Genomic DNA, 18,018 nt, shown 5'->3' with positions numbered 1-18,018 from the left:
AGGCCCATGGAAGCTAGGGCTCATCCCCATGGAAGCTAGGGCTCAGGCCCAGCAACACCTGGATCTAGCAGCAGAGGTTTCAGGGTACCGGGCCAGTCCCTGTGTAGCCCTGAGAGTCAGGAACGAGGGAGCAGAAGGGCTGTAAGGCCACTGGCCAGGCCTACCTTCACTTGTGACACCCTCTTCCAGGTCATCACCCTTCTGTGGACGGAGCAGAGAACGGCATTAGGGATCATCCCTGTCTTGCCCACCCCACTACCTCTGTCCACCCATGGCTACCCAAGTGAAGTTCTACTTTTCCTGTTTCCAGATTCTCTTTTTCCTATTAGAGAGGCAGAGAGTGTGCCTAAAAAAAAGTTAAAAAAAAAAAAAGCAAAACACAAAGGTTCTAGGTTTTGATATCCTAGAAGGACAAGAAAGAAAAATCCAAAATTGGTGCAGGCTGATCCCTACCTGGGCCAGAGGGGAGAACCCCGCCCATCAATACCAGGCTCTGAGGAGAGCTGCCATTGTCACATGAGGCTGAGGCAATCAGTGCTGCCAGCAGAGGGATTCTGGAAAGATGCCATCCACGCCAACAGCTAGGAGCCGCTTGGGGCCTGGATGGCCTTGGCCTGATCTCTAGTAGGTCCTTCGGCAGTGGGAGCTGTCACCTAGAAACATGCCCCACAGCCTCCTAGGAGCTCTAACTGCCTTCCCCTAGACCTAAGCTCCCATTCTTGCTGTCTAAAGGGGCCATGGAGATGCTGAGCATCTTTTTCATTTATGTGGATGACACTTGATTAGACAGGAGCTTAGGTCACACTGGGAAAGGACCCATGCTGGAGTGAAAAGTCACCAGCAGGGCTCAGCAACCTGGGCTTCTCCTGACCTATCACTGCCTTGTGAGAGCCTTGCTAACACATCCTTTCTGGATCTTGTCTCTTCAGGGTCTCATGGAGCCTTGCACTCCTGACCTTACTGCCTCCACTTCCCAAATGCTGGGATTACAGGTGGGTGACATCATGCCGAGTCTGGGAGAGAGCCTGAGAGTTTCTGTTCCTGCCTCTGCGAGGGACATATTTCTTCCTAGGCTCCCCTGGAAAGATCGCAGGGGTGCTCTTTCAACCTTCCCTGCCACGCAGGTGGCTGCCTCCTGGGGAAGAGGCAATGTTAGCTTCTTTCGTGGAGGAGGTGCCACAGGAAACCTGTAGCCACCACTGAATCCCTCCTACACCCAGCGGCTGTGAATGAAGTGCTCTGTAAGGAGAGGGAATTGACTGAGGCCATCTTCAGACATGTGACCTTCTCAGTCTCTCATCCATCCCAGATGGACAAACATTCTCTTGGCACAGGAGCTCTTATAAACAAATACTAGAGGATGGTGGGAATGGGGATGATGGTGAACGTAAAACCAAGCGTCTAACTCACTTGTGAAAAAAGAAAAAAAGAAATAAAGATGTTGGGATGCAGCGCTTATCCACTAGCATGCACAATGCCATGAATTCAATCCCCAACAAAGGGGCAAAAAAAGAAAGAAAAAACAAACCAAAACCAACACACAAAAATATCTTCCTCCCTCAAAACAAAAAGCAAAAAGAAACAGAAACAAACAAGTAGAAAAACCCCTCAAACACACACCTTTGGCATTTAAGAGAAATGGGGAGGGTTTGGCGCGTGTCAGGAGTGGTTGGAGATGGGCTCTCTAGTTTCCACAGATGTGAGACATCTGTTCGGGGCTGTGTGGCCGAGAGGCCGTGCCTAGAGCCAGCACCACCAGAGTCCACATGTTAGAAAGGAAGGTGAGCTTTACCCCCTCCCTCCTCCAACCCACCCTGGTGGAGGTGGAGCCCCTGCCACAAGCCCCAAGGCCTGTCCTCGGGAACATCTGCCTTGCCACAAACCCCACACAAAATGCAGAAGTCAGGTCTCACCAGGTCTGTCCTGAGCCACACCTCAATGTCGTCCATGACAGACGGCTGCGCAACAGGGATCTATGAAGGCAGAGGCGGCAAGCAGCGGGGTCAGGCAGGCCCCCACACAGCCAGGCAAAAGAAGACAACACCAAAACAAAGTAAATCGTCAAAAGTAACCTCCAAACAAAACCAAAACGTACACAGAGCAAAACAACCACATGGCACGCACAGGCAACACAGGCAGCTCCATGTGAAATGGCAGATGAGGAGAGCAGTGAGGTGGTAATTGGAAGAAGCAGACTGGTCAGCAGGGGGTGGCAGCAAGAAAGTACGTGTTCTTGATATGGATAACTTGCGCTTGTGTCTGTTCGCCTTTCCAGGCCAGGGCTACAAAGCAACCCCTGGTCTCAAGAAGTCACTAGTTCTGCAGCAGCCATGACGGGAGAATCAGCTGCCCTCGGTGAAGACCACCTCAGGCCAAGATGGAGGGCCAAGGGGAAGCTGAGCAGCACCAGGCCTAGAGCAGGCCACAGGGTGCTCGGGAGGGCAGTTCAGCCCTGGGCCTCTGTCTGCTTAGTGAGGTGGCTTTCTGCGTGGGAGAAGGAGCCAGAGGCACGTGCTACCTTGGTCTGGGAGTGCCCTGCTTCCAGAAAGCAGGCACACTCTACCATTAACGGAAACACAGCTCAAAAATGAGGCTTTGATGACAAAGAAGGACAGAGGGCTTTAGTCCTCTCTCTCTCCTTTGAGGAAAAAATATCACTAGTAGCCCGGAATGCCACAGCTTCCTTTGGTCTCATCCTTTTCTCCTGCCTCTCAGGAGCTGTCTGAGCTTTAGTAGTTGAGAAAACTAGTCCACTGTGGGCTGGGGAGCAGGAAGCCTAGGCTGTGGCAGGGCTCCCCAGCAACCTCATGGGTATTGGAGAAGGTGCCACACGTTGGTCTGAGCCAAGGGCCTCGAGCAGAGATTCTGAAAAATATGTGCAACTAAAACCATTTACGTTGCCATCAGATAAGAAGTGAAGGTAGCCTTTAAACCCCTAGAAGCCACCTTAATAAAAGGCTGGCTCCCTGCCTAGACAACTGAGAGGATCGCCTTTAGTCAGGGCAACCTGCCTCTTCACCTACCCTGGACTGAGTGGTGCCCCGCCTGGGAGCCTTGCTAATTAGCCCACTGTTTCCAGGAAAAAAGAAACGACAGTGTGGTGTCCATAGCTGGCTACACTCTAATGTCACCATCTAGAGTAAGGATGAACTTTAAACAGGCAATAAGAAGACTCGGTAGAAGTAATTTTAAAAAAGCTTCCAAAATAACCCAAACAGCCCAACCTGAAAAGGAAGAGAACAAAGAACTGACATTGTCGGCTCCTGTTTTGGAGGCTGAAATCTGTTGCCAAAAAGGTGGGGCTCCTGCACATGCTAAGCAGGTGTCTGCAGCACCTCCCAGAGCAAGCTGGTGACCCCCAGCTCTGAGCACGTGCTCTGTGCCCCATCCTCACCCTGACTCGGGCAGGCACACAAGCGTTTTCAGAACAGCTCACTAATCACGAGGCACTGTCTCTCTGCCACCGTTTTAACCCCCAGACATTTCCAACTGTCAAACTGGAAAATATTTCAGGGAGTTCTTACACCATGACGTGAGTCCTGGTGACAAAGCCGATGATCGCTCACTCGGGGTGAGAGCAAGGATGCTCGAGGGCTGGGCCTACAGTGCCCGTGGCAGATGGCCGCCTTACCCATCAAAGAACGTTGGGCCACAGTAGGTGTGACTGCTTTCTCATGACAGCGAGTGTCATGAGATGGTGGGCCTGCTACCTTGACGGACTCCTGGAAAGGATGTGCTGTTCTCATGATCTTGATATCTATCAATCACAATGTCTGACTTGTTGAGGGCGTGTACCATGCCTAGTCCCCAGCTCAGAAAGTCAGTCAGTCTCCAATGAGAAATGCCATCCATGGCAGCTGCTAGGGTGCACGTGGGCACTTTTTGCCTTATCCAACTCAGTCCACCTAGAAGAAACTGAGAGTCCACATCTGTGAGCTTTCATTCTGCAGTGTTGGGTGGAGACCAGGCCCTCCTTAAGAGGGCTGAACACTCTTCACTGGGTTGCTAGTTTTAAAGGGCCAGAAGCCTAATTAGACATTCCATTTTTTTCTTATAATTCTTTTTATTATTGTCAAAAAGTAGAGGGCTAGGCTGGACCTGGTGGCTGGTACACACCTTTAATCCCAGCACTCGGGAGGCAGAGGCAGGCAGATCTCTGTTAGTTTGAGGCCATCCTGGTCTATAAAATGAATTCCAGGACAGCCAGAGCTATGTAGAGAGACTCTTAAAAAAAAAAAGGCAGAGGCCTAGAGGTGTAATTCAGGAGTGCTTGTTTACCACATGTGAAGCTTTGGGTTTAATTCACATCATAAAAATCTGCAAACAGCTGAACACATCCCTGCAATGGCAGCAAAGCAAGGCCAGTGGCTCCAGCGGGGCCACACTGCCTGGGGCAGGTCACTTCCCTTCTCCCAATAGGGAAGCCAGCCTCCCCCTCTTAGAAGCCTCAGCTCTGTGGGCAGGTGAAGGAGTTTCAACAGGCTTAGCCTCCATGTCCTCATCTGTGAACAGGTGATTGCAATGTGGCATTTTGAGTCTATCACTAACATTCTAAGTCAGGATCCCTCATCTTCCAGGTTTGTGTTTCTGTGTTCTAATGTCTGGCCACTGGAACTGAGTCTCTCAGGCCTCAGGGCATGTTCTGAGGAGCTAGGATGCTGCTTCTCAGCTAGGCTTATGTGCTGGAAGGCAGGTGGCTGGATGCAGAAGCACAGCTATGAACCAGCTCTGGGAAGGAGGCAGAGCATCCCTGTCACCACACAGGTCCACCAAGAACCAGACTCAACATGTACACTGCCTGGAAAATGCGGCCTGCAGAGGCTCAGAAAGAGGGAGAAACAGGTCCCTCTCTTGCTGAGAGAGGGAAGGGAGCGTGGCAGGGAGTCTTGGTGTGTCTATGCCATGTGGCTTTGGGCAAGTCACCAGGCCTTTGGGGGCCTTAACGTCCGTTACGTGCCACACGAGTGGCGTATCCAGCAGATCCCTAGGGAGCTTTTGGCTGTTTTGCCATGGTTTTAGCATCTTCTTGGACACTGATCCAAGCTTCAGGCTGTTACAGGAGGTTGAAGAGTGATGAGAGAGACAGAGGAAGAATGGGTATGAAGAGAAGGGAATCTACCCAGAACACCCTCCCATAAAGACCAAGGCCAAATGCTGCCTCAGGTCAAAAGGACAGCCAGGCTGGCAAGGGGGGGGGGGTCTTGGTGACAACACTCAGTCCATCTTATGGGTCCAAAGAGACTCAGGCATCTCTGATGCCAGGGTGGCAGGCTAGGATCTGAGTGGTGGGCAGAAGTCTTGTTGTTGGCATCTGTGAGTCACTCCACCTTAGGAAAGAGGTGAGGTGCTGCCACGGGCTCCAGCCAGTTCTTTGTTTTTACCTGTGGTGTGCTCTGTCTGGGAGTCTGCCAGTTACTGAGTGGGGATAGCTAGCATTAGTTTCTGACAGCAGGCGCCTTTTTTTTTTTATCTGATTTTATTTTTCATCGCGTGTGTGTGTGTGTGTGTGTGTGTGTGTGTGTGTGTGTGTGTGTGTGTCTGTCTGTCTGTCTGTCTATCGGTGTGAGGGGTATGTTCATGTAAGTGCAGATGCTCACGGAGGCCAGAAGAGGGCATCAGATTCTCTGCAGCTGTAGTTACAGGCCATTGTGAGCTGTCCAACGTGGGTGCTGGGAACTGAGCTCGGGTTCTCTACAGGAGCAGTGTGTGCTTTTAACTGCTGAACCACCTCTCCAGCCCATCTTTTGTAGTCCATTGCTCTTGTTCTTCCTTGGCCTGCACCTCTGGTGTTGGGGTCAACACAGGACCTCACGGTTACTACTTCTGCTTCGACACTACTGTTGTTGTCATGGTTACCACTATTTATGTGAGTGTGTGTGAGGCAGGGTCCATTATTCGGCTTAGGCTGGTTCATACCAGGAGCTTCCCGTCTCAACCTGCCCAGTGCTAAGACCAGAGGCATGCTTTATCATACCCAGCTTTCATTCTCTGAATTTCCTTGCTCATACCCTGGAAATGGGAGAGGGTCCTAACTGATCACCAGCCAAAAGTAGCAGAGAAGACCTGAGGGCCAGGGAGGGAGAGAGGGGAAGGTCGCTGACCTGGGCTCAAGCCAGGTCACCTTCACCTGCTTACCTTCACCTGCCAGTGCCCCTGGGGTAGTGACCTAACTGTGCAGGCTGCTCTCACACCTCAAGTCCCAGGAGAGGAAAGAAGGAGCAGGCACTCTTCCACAGTTGTCCCCAGCTCCAGGCACACAAAAAGACCCACCTGCCCAATGGTGCAAGTCTGCACTGAGTGCTATCTCTAGAGGAGCTGTGTAACTTCCTTCGTGATACTTCACCCAAACGCAACGGGAGAGCTATTCTAAAGCCCCTGGCCTCACTCAGTAGTTCACAAAGTTTCCATATGAAGAATTTGTACTTGACAGGTTGGGAAGGGTAGGACGTCTATACTATGGGAAACAAGGCAAAGCAGCTAACACACATTGTTTTAAAAGGAAAACAAACTCTAGGCAGGAAGGTGAGATACCAATTTGGCTGTTAGTTGGGTTTGTTTCTGGGAAGTTGAAGACTGGCGCTCTACATGGGGACAGGGAAGGGGAGAGGCGGCTTGTGTGGACAAAGACAGGCACCATCACCAGCTGCCCAGGTCACACTCAGGTAGTTTGGAGGGCAGTATCCTTTTTTGCAGGGCTAACAGGCACAGGAAGACAGCTAGCATGTCTCTATTTGGACAATGGAGATAGAATTTTAGGAAGAAAATGAAGGGCCTGGCCAGCCCACACTTGCAGGAACAACTGCTTTCTCACTGAGGGCAAGTGTGTACTGCTGTGGGAGTGGAACAGTTGACACCTGCTGCACTGGTCTCCAGACCCTGTCCGCACCCATGGCTTAAGCCTTTCTCAAGCAGGTGGTCCTTGTCCTGCAAGCAGCTTGTCACTTGGAAGTCTTACATGGACACCTGCCATCTGGGCCCCTCTCCTGGGCAGACATCAAGAGCTAGTTCTACATTTGGCTTACTGCATTTATCTGGAGGGCAGAGGTCCACATGTCTATTTCTGTCATTTCTTTGTATCCTCTCCCGCTCCATCCCTACCACGAGCACCTAGAGGTTTGATTCTGTACTTGGGGATGAGGTGATCAACCTGAGGCCAGCAGCTTGGGACCCTCTCTCCATAGACCCAACCCAGGGCTACCTGCACAGGTATGGTGAGAAAGAAAGCCTCTGTGCCACCGAGAGTTTACTGGAGGTGTGATATAAGCTCTCCTAGTTTTCTCTTCTTCTGACTCTTTTACTATCATCTATACATTTATATAAGAGATCTCAAGGCCATTTGTGAGACTATTATATTATAAAAGCCCACCAAGCCTAGGACTGCCAAATTCCCAGGCACAGCTAAGAGGGAGCTTCTCTGATTGACCACATGCTGAGTCCTCTCATAATGGTCCCCTCCCAAGTACAAGCTGCGATTACTTGTACTCATCCTGGAAAAATGAATACTGCCAAGAACTCCGGAGTCTGTGAGAGAAGGGAAAGGCCCTCCCCTCACGCCTGCAAACGTCCCAGTCCACGAAGATCCGGGAGCTCAGGCTCAGGAAAATGCCAGGGAAGGTGTTTCCAGAGCTGGAAGTCCGGGGCCACACGGAGACTCCACGTAGACAAGATTGGTACCCTCAGAACAAGTGGGTGACCTCTGTCCTATCTGGTCACGAGGACTGGGCAGGTGGCAAGAGGAAGGCGCTGACTGTTACACAGTAAGGGGTTGGGGTGGGCAGCGAGCTCATTCAGCTATGGCTCCTCCTCACCATTCCTTGGGTCATGAGCCAGCTGTCTATGGGCTGCAGGTCAGAGTCCCCACCTTTCCCTCTCCGCTGGGCAAGGACAGAAAAGTCCCAAAAAGAAAAGTCACAGCAATACTCAAGACAGGAAGTCACAGCACATATTGTAAATAGAAAAGTCATTGTTCATATTTCGTTGTCACACAAGGAAATGTGATCTGACCCTTCCCACCTGCCCTAGCATACCCCCCCACTACCTACCTGGAAAAGAGAAGGAAAATCCAATAACCATGACCCTAGGCTAGATAACAAAATATTCAACATCTGGAGGCTTCAGTAAAGCCTGGGAGGTCACCCAGGCCTAATTCTCTTGATACAGTGAAAGTGTTTCTACGTTTTTCTAACTTACTCTGCTTCTTTCCTTTGTCTTTTTTCCTCCATTCTAGTTGCCCATGTATCTTCTCTTAAATTCTTGACTTGAATGCTGAACTCAGCATATTCTTTATTGTCTTCTTTTTTTTTGGTTTATAGTTGTTATTGTTATTGTTTTGTTTTGTTTTTCGAAACAGGGTTTCTCTGTGTAACAGCCCTGGCTGTCCTGGAACTCACTCTGTAGATCAGGCTGGCCCCGAACTCACAGAGATTGGCCTGCCTCTGCTCCGGAATGCTGGGATTAAAGGCGTGCGCCACCACCACCCCTCTATTGCCTTATGTTTTCATGTTTGTTTATTTGTAGTGCTGCTGCTGGTCCCAGAGCATTGGGCACACTAGATAGGTGAGCTACACCCACAGACCTCCTGCTTTAAGTATATTTTGTATGTGCATGAGTATATGTACATTGGCACACTCATGCCACTGTGTGGTGGAGTCAGAAGGCAGCTTGTAGGAGTCAGTTCTCTCTTCCCACCTTGTGCTTCTGAGGATGGAACCCAAGCCGGCATTCTTGGCAATAAGTGCCTTTACCTGCTGAGTCATCCAGCCAGCCCTCTCCTGCTTCTTCAAATCATGACTCCAGAGGTGGGATCTTACTTGCAGCGGTGAGGCTACACAACCTTTCTATTTTCTTCTCAGTTCCAGGACAGCATGGCCCATGAAGGGTCAAGACAGCCTGCAGATGTGTTCACACACAGAGACACGCATGACCATCCCATGTCCCGCCAGTCTTTCTTGCTGAGGCCAGTCCTTGCCCCAGTAACAACAGGAATAGCAATCTGCCTCCTAATCATTGGTAAATCTGCTGGAATCAGCAAGACCTTTGAAAACAGGGAGCCAGGCCAAGCCACGCATTCAAAGGGTGAGAAGTCAGCCACGTCTCCTGGACTTGGACCCAGGCCTGGGCACTGATAATGGCATGAGTTGGAGCAGGACACATGCTGGTCTGATGGGGCAAGCCCTTGGTTCAGCGTGGAGAGCCAAGAGTCTGGCTGAGGGATGAGGCTGCTCCATATTGGGGTGAGCCAGGAGGAGGGGTCATCCTTGTCTTCACTAGGCAGTACACGGGCAGCCCCCTGGCCTGGCTCTCTAATTCCCTTGCTGGGTTCAATGCAGAGATAGTTTAAGTAATGGGAAAAAGAACAGAGACTACTGTATAGATGGTGAACGTCACTGTGGGCCACCACTGTGTAATGGCAGGGTGCTAAGATCTCTTCTGCACCCCCTCGCAGTCAGTATAGGGGGACATATGCCAGCTCAGAAGAGAAGTCCCCACCCTGAAGACCAAGCTTTTCCATTATGCCAGGCAGCCATCGTGCTGTCCCTCACCAGTCCTTTGCATAGGGCCCACAGGAGGCTAAGATCTGGTGTTCAGGAAGCAAAGGGCCCTTCCTTGTCCAGTGGATGGGTGGGCACAGTCCCCTTTCATTACAGCCCAGGGGGTCCTGGGTGCCCTCTTCCACCTTGCCAGATAGACAGGCATACATTCCTATCCATTTCCTGGTTGGGCTCAAAAGAGAAAGAGCTGCAAAAATATATTAAATGCACAAGTTCTTCTGAAGTTTTCCAGAAACTGGCTGTGGTTTGGGGCGCACACAGATTGCATCCTTTATTTTAAAACGTTCTGACTCCTGGCTTGACTCTTTCCAAGCCCAGAGTGTCACAGGACACTCTCTAAGCCACCTCACAAACAAGTCCTGACCCTCAACTGCCTTCCCCTGGAACTGGTACTACTTGGCTAGGCTGGCAGCCAGGTGGCTTAGTTCAGCATTTACTTCCGTTGTGGGGGTCATCATTTTATTAGTGCACTGCCCGCCACCCAGAGGTGCTCTCTGGTGTCCTCCCCTGGCTGTCTCTGCCATCTATACAAGCCAACTTCTGCTGAATTAGTCAGCCAACTTTACCAAACTGTCTGTCTTTATCTCCAGAAGACTATGGGCAAAAACCAGGCTTGAGGACCTACCATTTCTGAGCTCTGTTTCCGATTGTCTAGAGCAGAAGCGAGTCCTCCAACAGCCTGGGGATCTTCATAGGTGACCCTGGGGAAAAGCAGTGGAATGAGTTCTCTCACAGTGGTACCTGCCTTGGGTGTGACCTTGGCCTGGGGCAGAAGCTAAGGACTTCTGCTGTCTGTCTCCCAGCAGACGAGGTGAGGAGACAAGTTTTGACAAGCTCACCCCTAGAGTCATTACTCTAAGACCTGAGATACCATACTTTTCAAAAATCCCTGCCCTGAGTAACAATAGTAAAGCCGAAGAGAAAGACGTCAAAGTGTTCAGGAAGTCCTCAAGGGAAAAGGCTTCATAAAGCCAAGTAATTATTTTACAAGCATCAGTCTCTCTGCTGCTCCGAGTGGATGGTATGCTATTTCCAGATGAAGGGGCTATCTGCTTTGGAGTCAGCTCCCCTATTTCTGATTGGCTCATTTTGCCCCAGCTGCTATGGAGAAGCCTCTGTCCTGACCTTTTTTTTTTTTTCAATTGGTTGGATGCTGGAGTAGATCTGGTTGCCTGCTTGCAGGGGAGGGACTAAATGAAGCAGGGTCTGTGGTGTGGCAGACAGCTTAGGGAAGCAGGATTTCTCATCAGCTCTGAGGGGGATGTAGGAAAGGGAGAACAATCCATGACTGACAAACAGACAACCCTGCAGAGGAGAAGGGGAGCTGGGACTGGTGTTCCCTGGGCAGAGGAGAAGGGGAGACGGGGCTGGTGTTCCCTGGGCAGAGGAGAAGGGGAGCTGGGGCTGGTGTTCCCTGGGCAGAGGAGAAGGGGAGACGGGGCTGGTGTTCCCTGGGCAGAGGAGAAGGGGAGACGGGGCTGGCACTCATTCAGTTTTAGCAGTTAACAAGTCCTCACCATGATATTTTTAAGTTTCTAGCTGTCTTTGTTTTTTGTTTGGTTGGTTGGTTGAGACAGGTTTCTCTGTGTAACCACTCTGGCTGTCCTGGAACTCACTCTGTAGACCAGGCTGGCCTCAAACTCACAAAGATCTGTCTGCCTCTGTCTCCTGAGTGCTGGGATTAAAGGCACATGCCATTACTTGCTCTAGAAGTCTTTAATCTGGTAAAGAAAAGGCTTCATCTTTTTTCAGTGTGACCAGGCTGAGACAACGACCCCACCCCCACCCCACCCTGCCCCAGTAACTGCAGAAAGCCACTGGAAAGAGCCCCACATACGTCTTTCGCTGTTCAGCCAAGGAGTTTCCTCTGGTCTGGGCAAACATGTCAAATCCATCCTGAGGCTTACACTGTTGAAGTGAACTGAGGGTGCCACTGACACTCTCTGTCCCCAAGTCTGTGATGACAAAACAAGAAGCAGATGAGAACAATGTGGGTTTGTTTTTTTTTTTTAAAAAAAAAAAAAAAAACCTTGTAAAAATGTTCTATCATTGTATTGTATTATCATTCTCTCTCTCTGTGTGCGTGCGTGCGTGCATGCAACTCAAGGCATCAGGCTTGCATAGAGTTCCTTTATACACTGAGCCATCATCTCATTGGCCCCCAAATACGGGTTCTTAATGGAGTGCCCTAAAAGTCGAGATGGTCATCTAGAGGGTTAAGACATTGTGGAGTTTCAAGGCTGTCCTCAGTACTCCCAGTATGGCATACATAAGGGCCAGGGCAAGCTGGGTGGGAAACAGGCTTTGCCCCAATCTGAAGCTGCTCAGGAGGGAAAGAGGTACCCTGCTGGCAGTGAGAAGATGGGGACAAGGGACAGCATGCCCACAGCTTTCTCACCACAGTCATTCCGAAACAAACTCTGAGGATCTGAGCCATGTTTAACCTGGAAGCTACTTCCTAGGTACTGAGTCAGGGCTCAAGCACATCAGGTGGAGTCAACAGTCCTAGGCCTCAGGAGCTCACATGTAACTCAACAGTTAGGAGGGCCAGCCCTTGCAATGTGTGGCTTTTGATGCTGGGAGAGGCTCAGGGTGGGTCCTTCAAGATGAGCAGAGGTGTGCTGCAGAGGGCAAGAAGGTGGACAAAGACCATGGTGTGGAGAGCCAGGCGAGGGGACGTGTTAGCCCTTGAGAGGGATGAGTGAAAGGCACGGCCAGAAAGGAAGACAAGATGACCAGTGAGGCAAAGCAGTGAATGGAAAAGCATCAGGCATTTTAAAGAAAGGAAAGCAGTGGGATCCACTTTGAATTTTAGGTACTAAATGTGGTGACTTGAACCTAGCATGATGGCTTACACTTGAGCTTGGGAGGATGAGGCAGGAGGCTTGCTATGAATTCAAAACCAGCTTGGGCTAAATATTGAGTTCCAGGCTGGTTGTTCAAAAAGTCAGAGACGCCAGGCGGTGGTGGCGCACGCCTTTAATCCCAGCACTCGGGAGGCAGAGCCAGGCGGATCTCTGTGAGTTCGAGGCCAGCCTGGGCTACCAAGTGAGTCCCAGGAAAGGCGCAAAGCTACACAGAGAAACCCTGTCTCGAAAAACCAAAAAAAAAAAAAAAAAAAAAAAAAAAAAAAAAAAGTCAGAGACAATATATAGGGCCAGTGAGTAGCTCAGCAGGTAAAGACACTTGTCATCAAGACTGATGACCTTAAATCAACCCCTAAAACCCACACGGTGGAAAGAAGGAACCAATTCCCATAAGTTGCCCTTTGGACTCCACATGTCACAAACTCACACACACACAATAAATAAGTCATTGTAATTAAAAACTTTAAATATATGTCATCAGCTAGATATACTGAAGGCAAAGATATCTATTCTATTATGGATAGATGGCTACAGAGGAAATTGAGACACCAGAATTATAACAGCTGACAGACCACAGAATAAAAGTCTAATTCAACTGAAGTGAAATGAATAGAGAATTATTTGGAGGGGGAAACATAAAATCAATGTAGAGGAAAGAATTTTGAAGGCCATGGTGGTTAGCTATACCAATATTAAAATATAATTTTGTATAACTTGGTATAAATGAAACATACAGAGTCCTTGACATACTTTCATTGTGGAAAAGTGAGGAGTTTCCTTTAAATTTCAGACAATAGAATAGGTTGATAGTATAGTTTGAGGTAGGCAAATATATCATGCCACCACTTTATGTTTCCTAGCCCTGTACAGACATTGCCAATCCATCCCAGATTCTTCTTTTAAGGATTGATGTGTAACAGCTTTAATTGTCAACTTCACATAATCTAGAATCACTTGAGAAAAGAATTTAATGAGGAACTCTGGATCAGGCTGGGACTGTGGGCACATTTATGGAGGGTTGTTTTGATTGCCTTAATGGAGATGGGAGGACCCATCCATGCTGAACAGCAATATTCCCTGGGTTTGGGTTCTGGACTGTATAAATGCAGAGGGGGGCTGAGCACAAATAAGCATCCATGCATTCATTCTCTCTGCTTTTGACTGTGGATGTCACTAGTTCCTGCCTTGACTTCCCTGCAGTGATGGACTGCAACCTGGAATTGTAGGCCAAACAAACCTCCCCTATGTTGCTTTTTGTTGGGGTATTTAATACAGTACCAGACATGAAACTAAAACAATGTGGCTTTAGCTGCCTTTCAAACCTGTGTTCTGAGCAGCCAGTGAGGTGAGATCTATTTGCCACCTTCAGCCTAGTTCATAGTGAGAAATAAATCATTTCAAGCATGGAAACCCAGCAGGTCGCTTGTCTTTAAAAAGTAAACAATTTCTACATCCTCAGAGCTTCCTCCACCTCTACTTCCTAACAAGGGTTGAACTCTACATTTTAGGAAAGGAGTTGGTTATAAATTGCAGATGGTGCAATCGGCTGGGACTCAGGAACACACCTTCATGTGGACTGCTCTAAAGGACCTCTCTGACCATCTAACAAAGACAAAGCTATCCAGGAGGAGGCCGGTAAGAGGGAGGCCCTTTCCTCTACTTTAGGAAACTCACCCAAGCCTGCGAGTTGGGAGGAGAGAGAAGATGGGGGTGCTGTGCTCCCTACCATGGGGCTCACCACAGCAGGGGAGCCGGGGCCCAGGTCTATTAAGTTGTCTTCAGTTACTTCGCTCAGTACCTGTTGGGACATGAGATTGACAATGAGGTCAGCCTTGGGTCAAGCTCCAGCTACCTGGACACAGATCTGCACACACTCACGAGAAAAGGCATCAAAGCTGTCTGGCAAATGAAAGGTGGCTTTCCTTACCCATCTGAAGGGTACATGGTGGGCCCAGGTTATTAGCGAGCCCCATGCTCTGCTCTCCTCTTCTCCCTTCTCACATAGGGTAAACTGAGTCACTAGACTGGTGACTCATTAATGTCTGTGGGCTGTTTTCCTGCTACTTTCCCATTAGGATGCCTGCTAGCTCTCCCCAGGATCCCTTCAAATAGAGCTTGCTCTGCAGTTACCCAAGAATTTGTATTTAGTCCCAGTTAGGAAACCAGAATCGAGGCCTGAGTAGGCGAAGTCTCTAATGTATGTACTGGGTAGGTGCCCTCCTCAGAAGAGGGAAGTCCAAAGGACACTTACCCCATTGCTGGCATTCTGAACAGATCGGCCGGACCTGTACCTCTCGAACCTAATGCAAAGAAGAACAGGCATAAGGAGAGTATGAGTGAGGCCCAAATGGCTATGCTCATAGTCCTGGGAAAAACAATGAGACCTAGCAGAGGCAGGGTACCTTTAGTAGAGGGAACCTCACATGTTCAACTGTGCCATGCTTTCCTCGACAGGGGCTCCTGTCTCACAGGTTTAGCTCCACTGTCTCTCCCATAAGCACCCTGAGCTGGCATCAGGGACCGGGTATTGGCTGGTTCTTGGAGGATCCCACCAGAAGCATCCCTAGCCATCTCCTCATACATTTGGCCTCAATACTCCTCCAGTCCCTGGAGGTATGACTGGGTTATTTGTGAAGCCTGGCAGTAAGCACACACCTCCCTCTACTCCATAGAGCTTTTCTTGGGGGTAATCAGCTTGTGGCTAAAATGCCCCAAGCCCAACCTGAGGAAGAGACAGGGGAGCCTGGAGAAAGTCCTTGCCAGAAACCATGCGATGGTTGTGCCAACTACCTAAGGGCTTCCAGGAAGGTAAGATGGAGTGGCCCTGCCAAGGACACCCTCCTCCACATCCAGTTGGCAGATGGCTACAAATGGAGTTTAGCTAGAGCAACCGCAGAAGAGCATCCCCTCCACCGGAAGTCATTCTCACACCTGGTAGAAGCTGTGAGGTATCCACAGGGGACAACAGAACCTGTTCTGAGCTGTATTTCAAAGCGCCAAATGACACAGGTATAGAGGAAGCCAACCACCTTACTCGAGCCACAGCCCAGGAAGCCAGAGAACAGAAACACAAAAAGGCACTGCTCCAGGCTGCCCCCCATCTGGTGTCATCAGCATCTGGGACAAGGCTTCCCAGAAGGAACAGTGTGACTAAGTAGGTGTACACTGTAGGGTTTGTGTTTTGTTTGCGCTTTAGAAAGTTTATTATGACGCATTGTGTGGCAGGGAGGGGTGCTTTAGATAGAGTGAAAACACTAGAGTACAGGGGAAAGCACGCTTTGGCTCTGGCTAGCTTCAGAAAGAAAAAGATAGAAAAGAAGAAAAAGGAAAAGTCACATCTTCCCGAGTCAATCTCGACTCAGGAAGGTGGGCAGACCTAAGTGAGCCATGGCAGCTCATAGACTGTGCCTTTATTTATTTGTCTGTTTGTTTGTTTATTTATTTATATTTTTTGAGATAGAGTCTTGTTAGATAGCCCAGGCTGGCCTGGAACTCATTATGTAGCCTAGGTTTGCCTCAAGAGTCTCCTCTATCTACCTCCTAAGTGCTAGGATTACAGACCTAGGTCATGATATCTGGTTTCCACTGTAGTTTTAATCCCAGCACTCGGGAGGCAGAGGCAGACAGATCTCTGAGTTTGAGGCCAGCCTGGTCTCCAAAGCGAGTTCCAGGAAAGTCAGGACAAAGAGAGACCCTGTCTCAAAAAAAAAAAAAAAAAAAAAAAAAAAAAAAAAAAAAATTAAAAAGAAAGAAAGACAGAGCAATCACAAGAGCATGGTAGTGTGTAACTGTAATCTTAGAGAAGCCGGGGCAGGAAGATCAGGAGCTCAAGGCCAGTCTGGGATATGGAGATATTTTGTGTGTGTGTGTGTGTGTGTGTGTGTGTGTGTGTGTGTGTGTATGTGTGTGTGTGTTCAACATTAGATGGGCACAGGACCACCCATCTCTACTGCCAGTCAGGAGCTAAGCCAACTCTAGGGGTGATGCACAGTGTGGCCATCTTAGCATCCAAAGCATACGCAAACACAGTGTCTGTCTTCTGTTCCTAATGATGTCAGATTGTTGTTCTTCTGACAGACCCGTACAGAAAGCTGTCAGTTGGTAGAGGGAGTGGGCCACAAGCCTCCCCGGGGCACACTGCTGTCAGCCTCTTCTAATGGAGAAGGCTGGCTTAGAGTCAAGGCAAGTTAGAACCCTGGGCCAACTGGGAACTGCCCGAATCAGGGCACAGATGGGAGCTGTTCTTGCCACCACCTCCTTAAAGCTAGGTCTGGAAAAGATGCTTTTGACTTTGTCCTGTGGGAGGCTGTGGAGAGGGAAAAGAGGCTCAAGTTTGTCACTTTAAGTGGTTTGGCTGCAGGAAGAATTGAAGGACTATGTGTTTCCCCAGAGAAGCAGTGTTCACACGCTGCCTACTTCACTCAATACCCCAGACGTACTGACATTTACGAAGGGAAAGATCTTTTTTTCTTTTTTCTAGACTAGAAAGGAAGAGGAAACCCTTTTCTTTTGTGAAGGTTCCCCTCCCCCAATCCTTTTCAAATTCAAAGGGTCATCAAAGGAGCAGGTGCAGACCCGTCCCAGCCCTCCCTGGACTCACAAAGAGCAGAGGTGGACTCGCAGTCAGCTACCTGCTGTTCTGTTCTCTGGAGAACAAGAGCACTGTTTCTGTCATCCAAGAACAAATGAGCATCTCCGATGAGCACTTCCCACCTCTAACCCTCCCAGGCCCTCAGTCTCCCTCCTCTGTTTTGTTTATGAATGAAATTCCTCTGATGTGTCAATCATCTTTTTAAGGGAAAAGACCCCAGAGGACTCTGGCCCCACCTCTCATAGCGGAGGAAGACGTTGTTGAGGTCATCGTTGACATGCAGCAGCTCCTCGGTGACCTCCTCATTGGACACTCGGGAGATGAGCTCCACTATGCGGTGCTGCATGGCCCGGCAGGTCCTGTTCAACTCCTAGGAAACACATGCACTTCTGGCAGAGCCTGCTGGGAATGCTTTTCTCACATTCTGCTGCCTTTGAAAGGATTTGTACTGATTCTTGAAAGTCATGGAAGGAGTACATGCTTGTTCATAAAACCAGACGTGTACAGAATGTGAAGTAACAGTTCCCTTCTCTCCTGCCTCAGAGGAAGCAAGTACTTCTTCAGTAGATGGCAGGTGTGTGTGTGTGTGTGTGTGTGTGTGTGTGTGTGTGTGTGTATGTGCACACATGTGCACATGCAAGTAAATGTTAATACAAGTCATTTTAAGAAAGAATATTTTAATGTAAATAAATTTGAAAATCAATATGAGATACCTATAAAGATACAATTTAATAAAGTTATTCAAGCAGACATATTCCTATAATGCCACTAAAAACAAAATAAGTAATTAAATCCATCACATACAGAAAAAAGCCTTGGCGCAGTTTTATGACAAGGTACACTCGACCTAGCATGAATCTGGGTGGCTGAAATAATCCCATGATGCCCATTTTGCTTTGTCTCTTGTCTCTTGAGTGTCCACCTCTGTTTGATTTTGGTTCTAAAGCTGAACCGTCACGCTCCAGTGTTAAGGCTGCCCACATACTGTCCTGGCACCTCGGGTGTTAGC

General features: G+C 49.2%; 1 protein-coding gene across 9 annotated transcripts in view; it reads right to left on the bottom strand.

Annotated features, from left to right (window-relative positions):
• Positions 1-18,018, bottom strand: part of Tom1l2 (target of myb1 like 2 membrane trafficking protein) — a 127,865-nt gene that overhangs the window by 4,426 nt on the left and 105,421 nt on the right. For 5 of the 9 annotated variants that reach the window (XM_052757304.1, XM_052757311.1, XM_052757309.1 and 2 more), the window contains 8 exons: positions 17,246-17,379; positions 14,670-14,718; positions 14,093-14,216; positions 11,389-11,506; positions 10,177-10,252; positions 7,809-7,874; positions 1,914-1,973; positions 165-201 (listed from right to left, as the gene is read on the bottom strand). In XM_052757304.1, coding sequence (XP_052613264.1) covers positions 165-201; positions 1,914-1,973; positions 7,809-7,874; positions 10,177-10,252; positions 11,389-11,506; positions 14,093-14,216; positions 14,670-14,718; positions 17,246-17,379 — 664 coding nt within the window. The other 4 variants (XM_052757310.1, XM_052757306.1, XM_052757308.1 and 1 more) reach the window with 3 other exon arrangements.

This window comes from Peromyscus californicus, unplaced genomic scaffold (genome assembly GCF_007827085.1).
Source record: "Peromyscus californicus insignis strain IS unplaced genomic scaffold, ASM782708v3 Scaffold_3__1_contigs__length_106647218, whole genome shotgun sequence".
NCBI lineage: Eukaryota > Metazoa > Chordata > Mammalia > Rodentia > Cricetidae > Peromyscus > Peromyscus californicus.
This window is presented reverse-complemented; position numbering and strand designations above follow the sequence as displayed.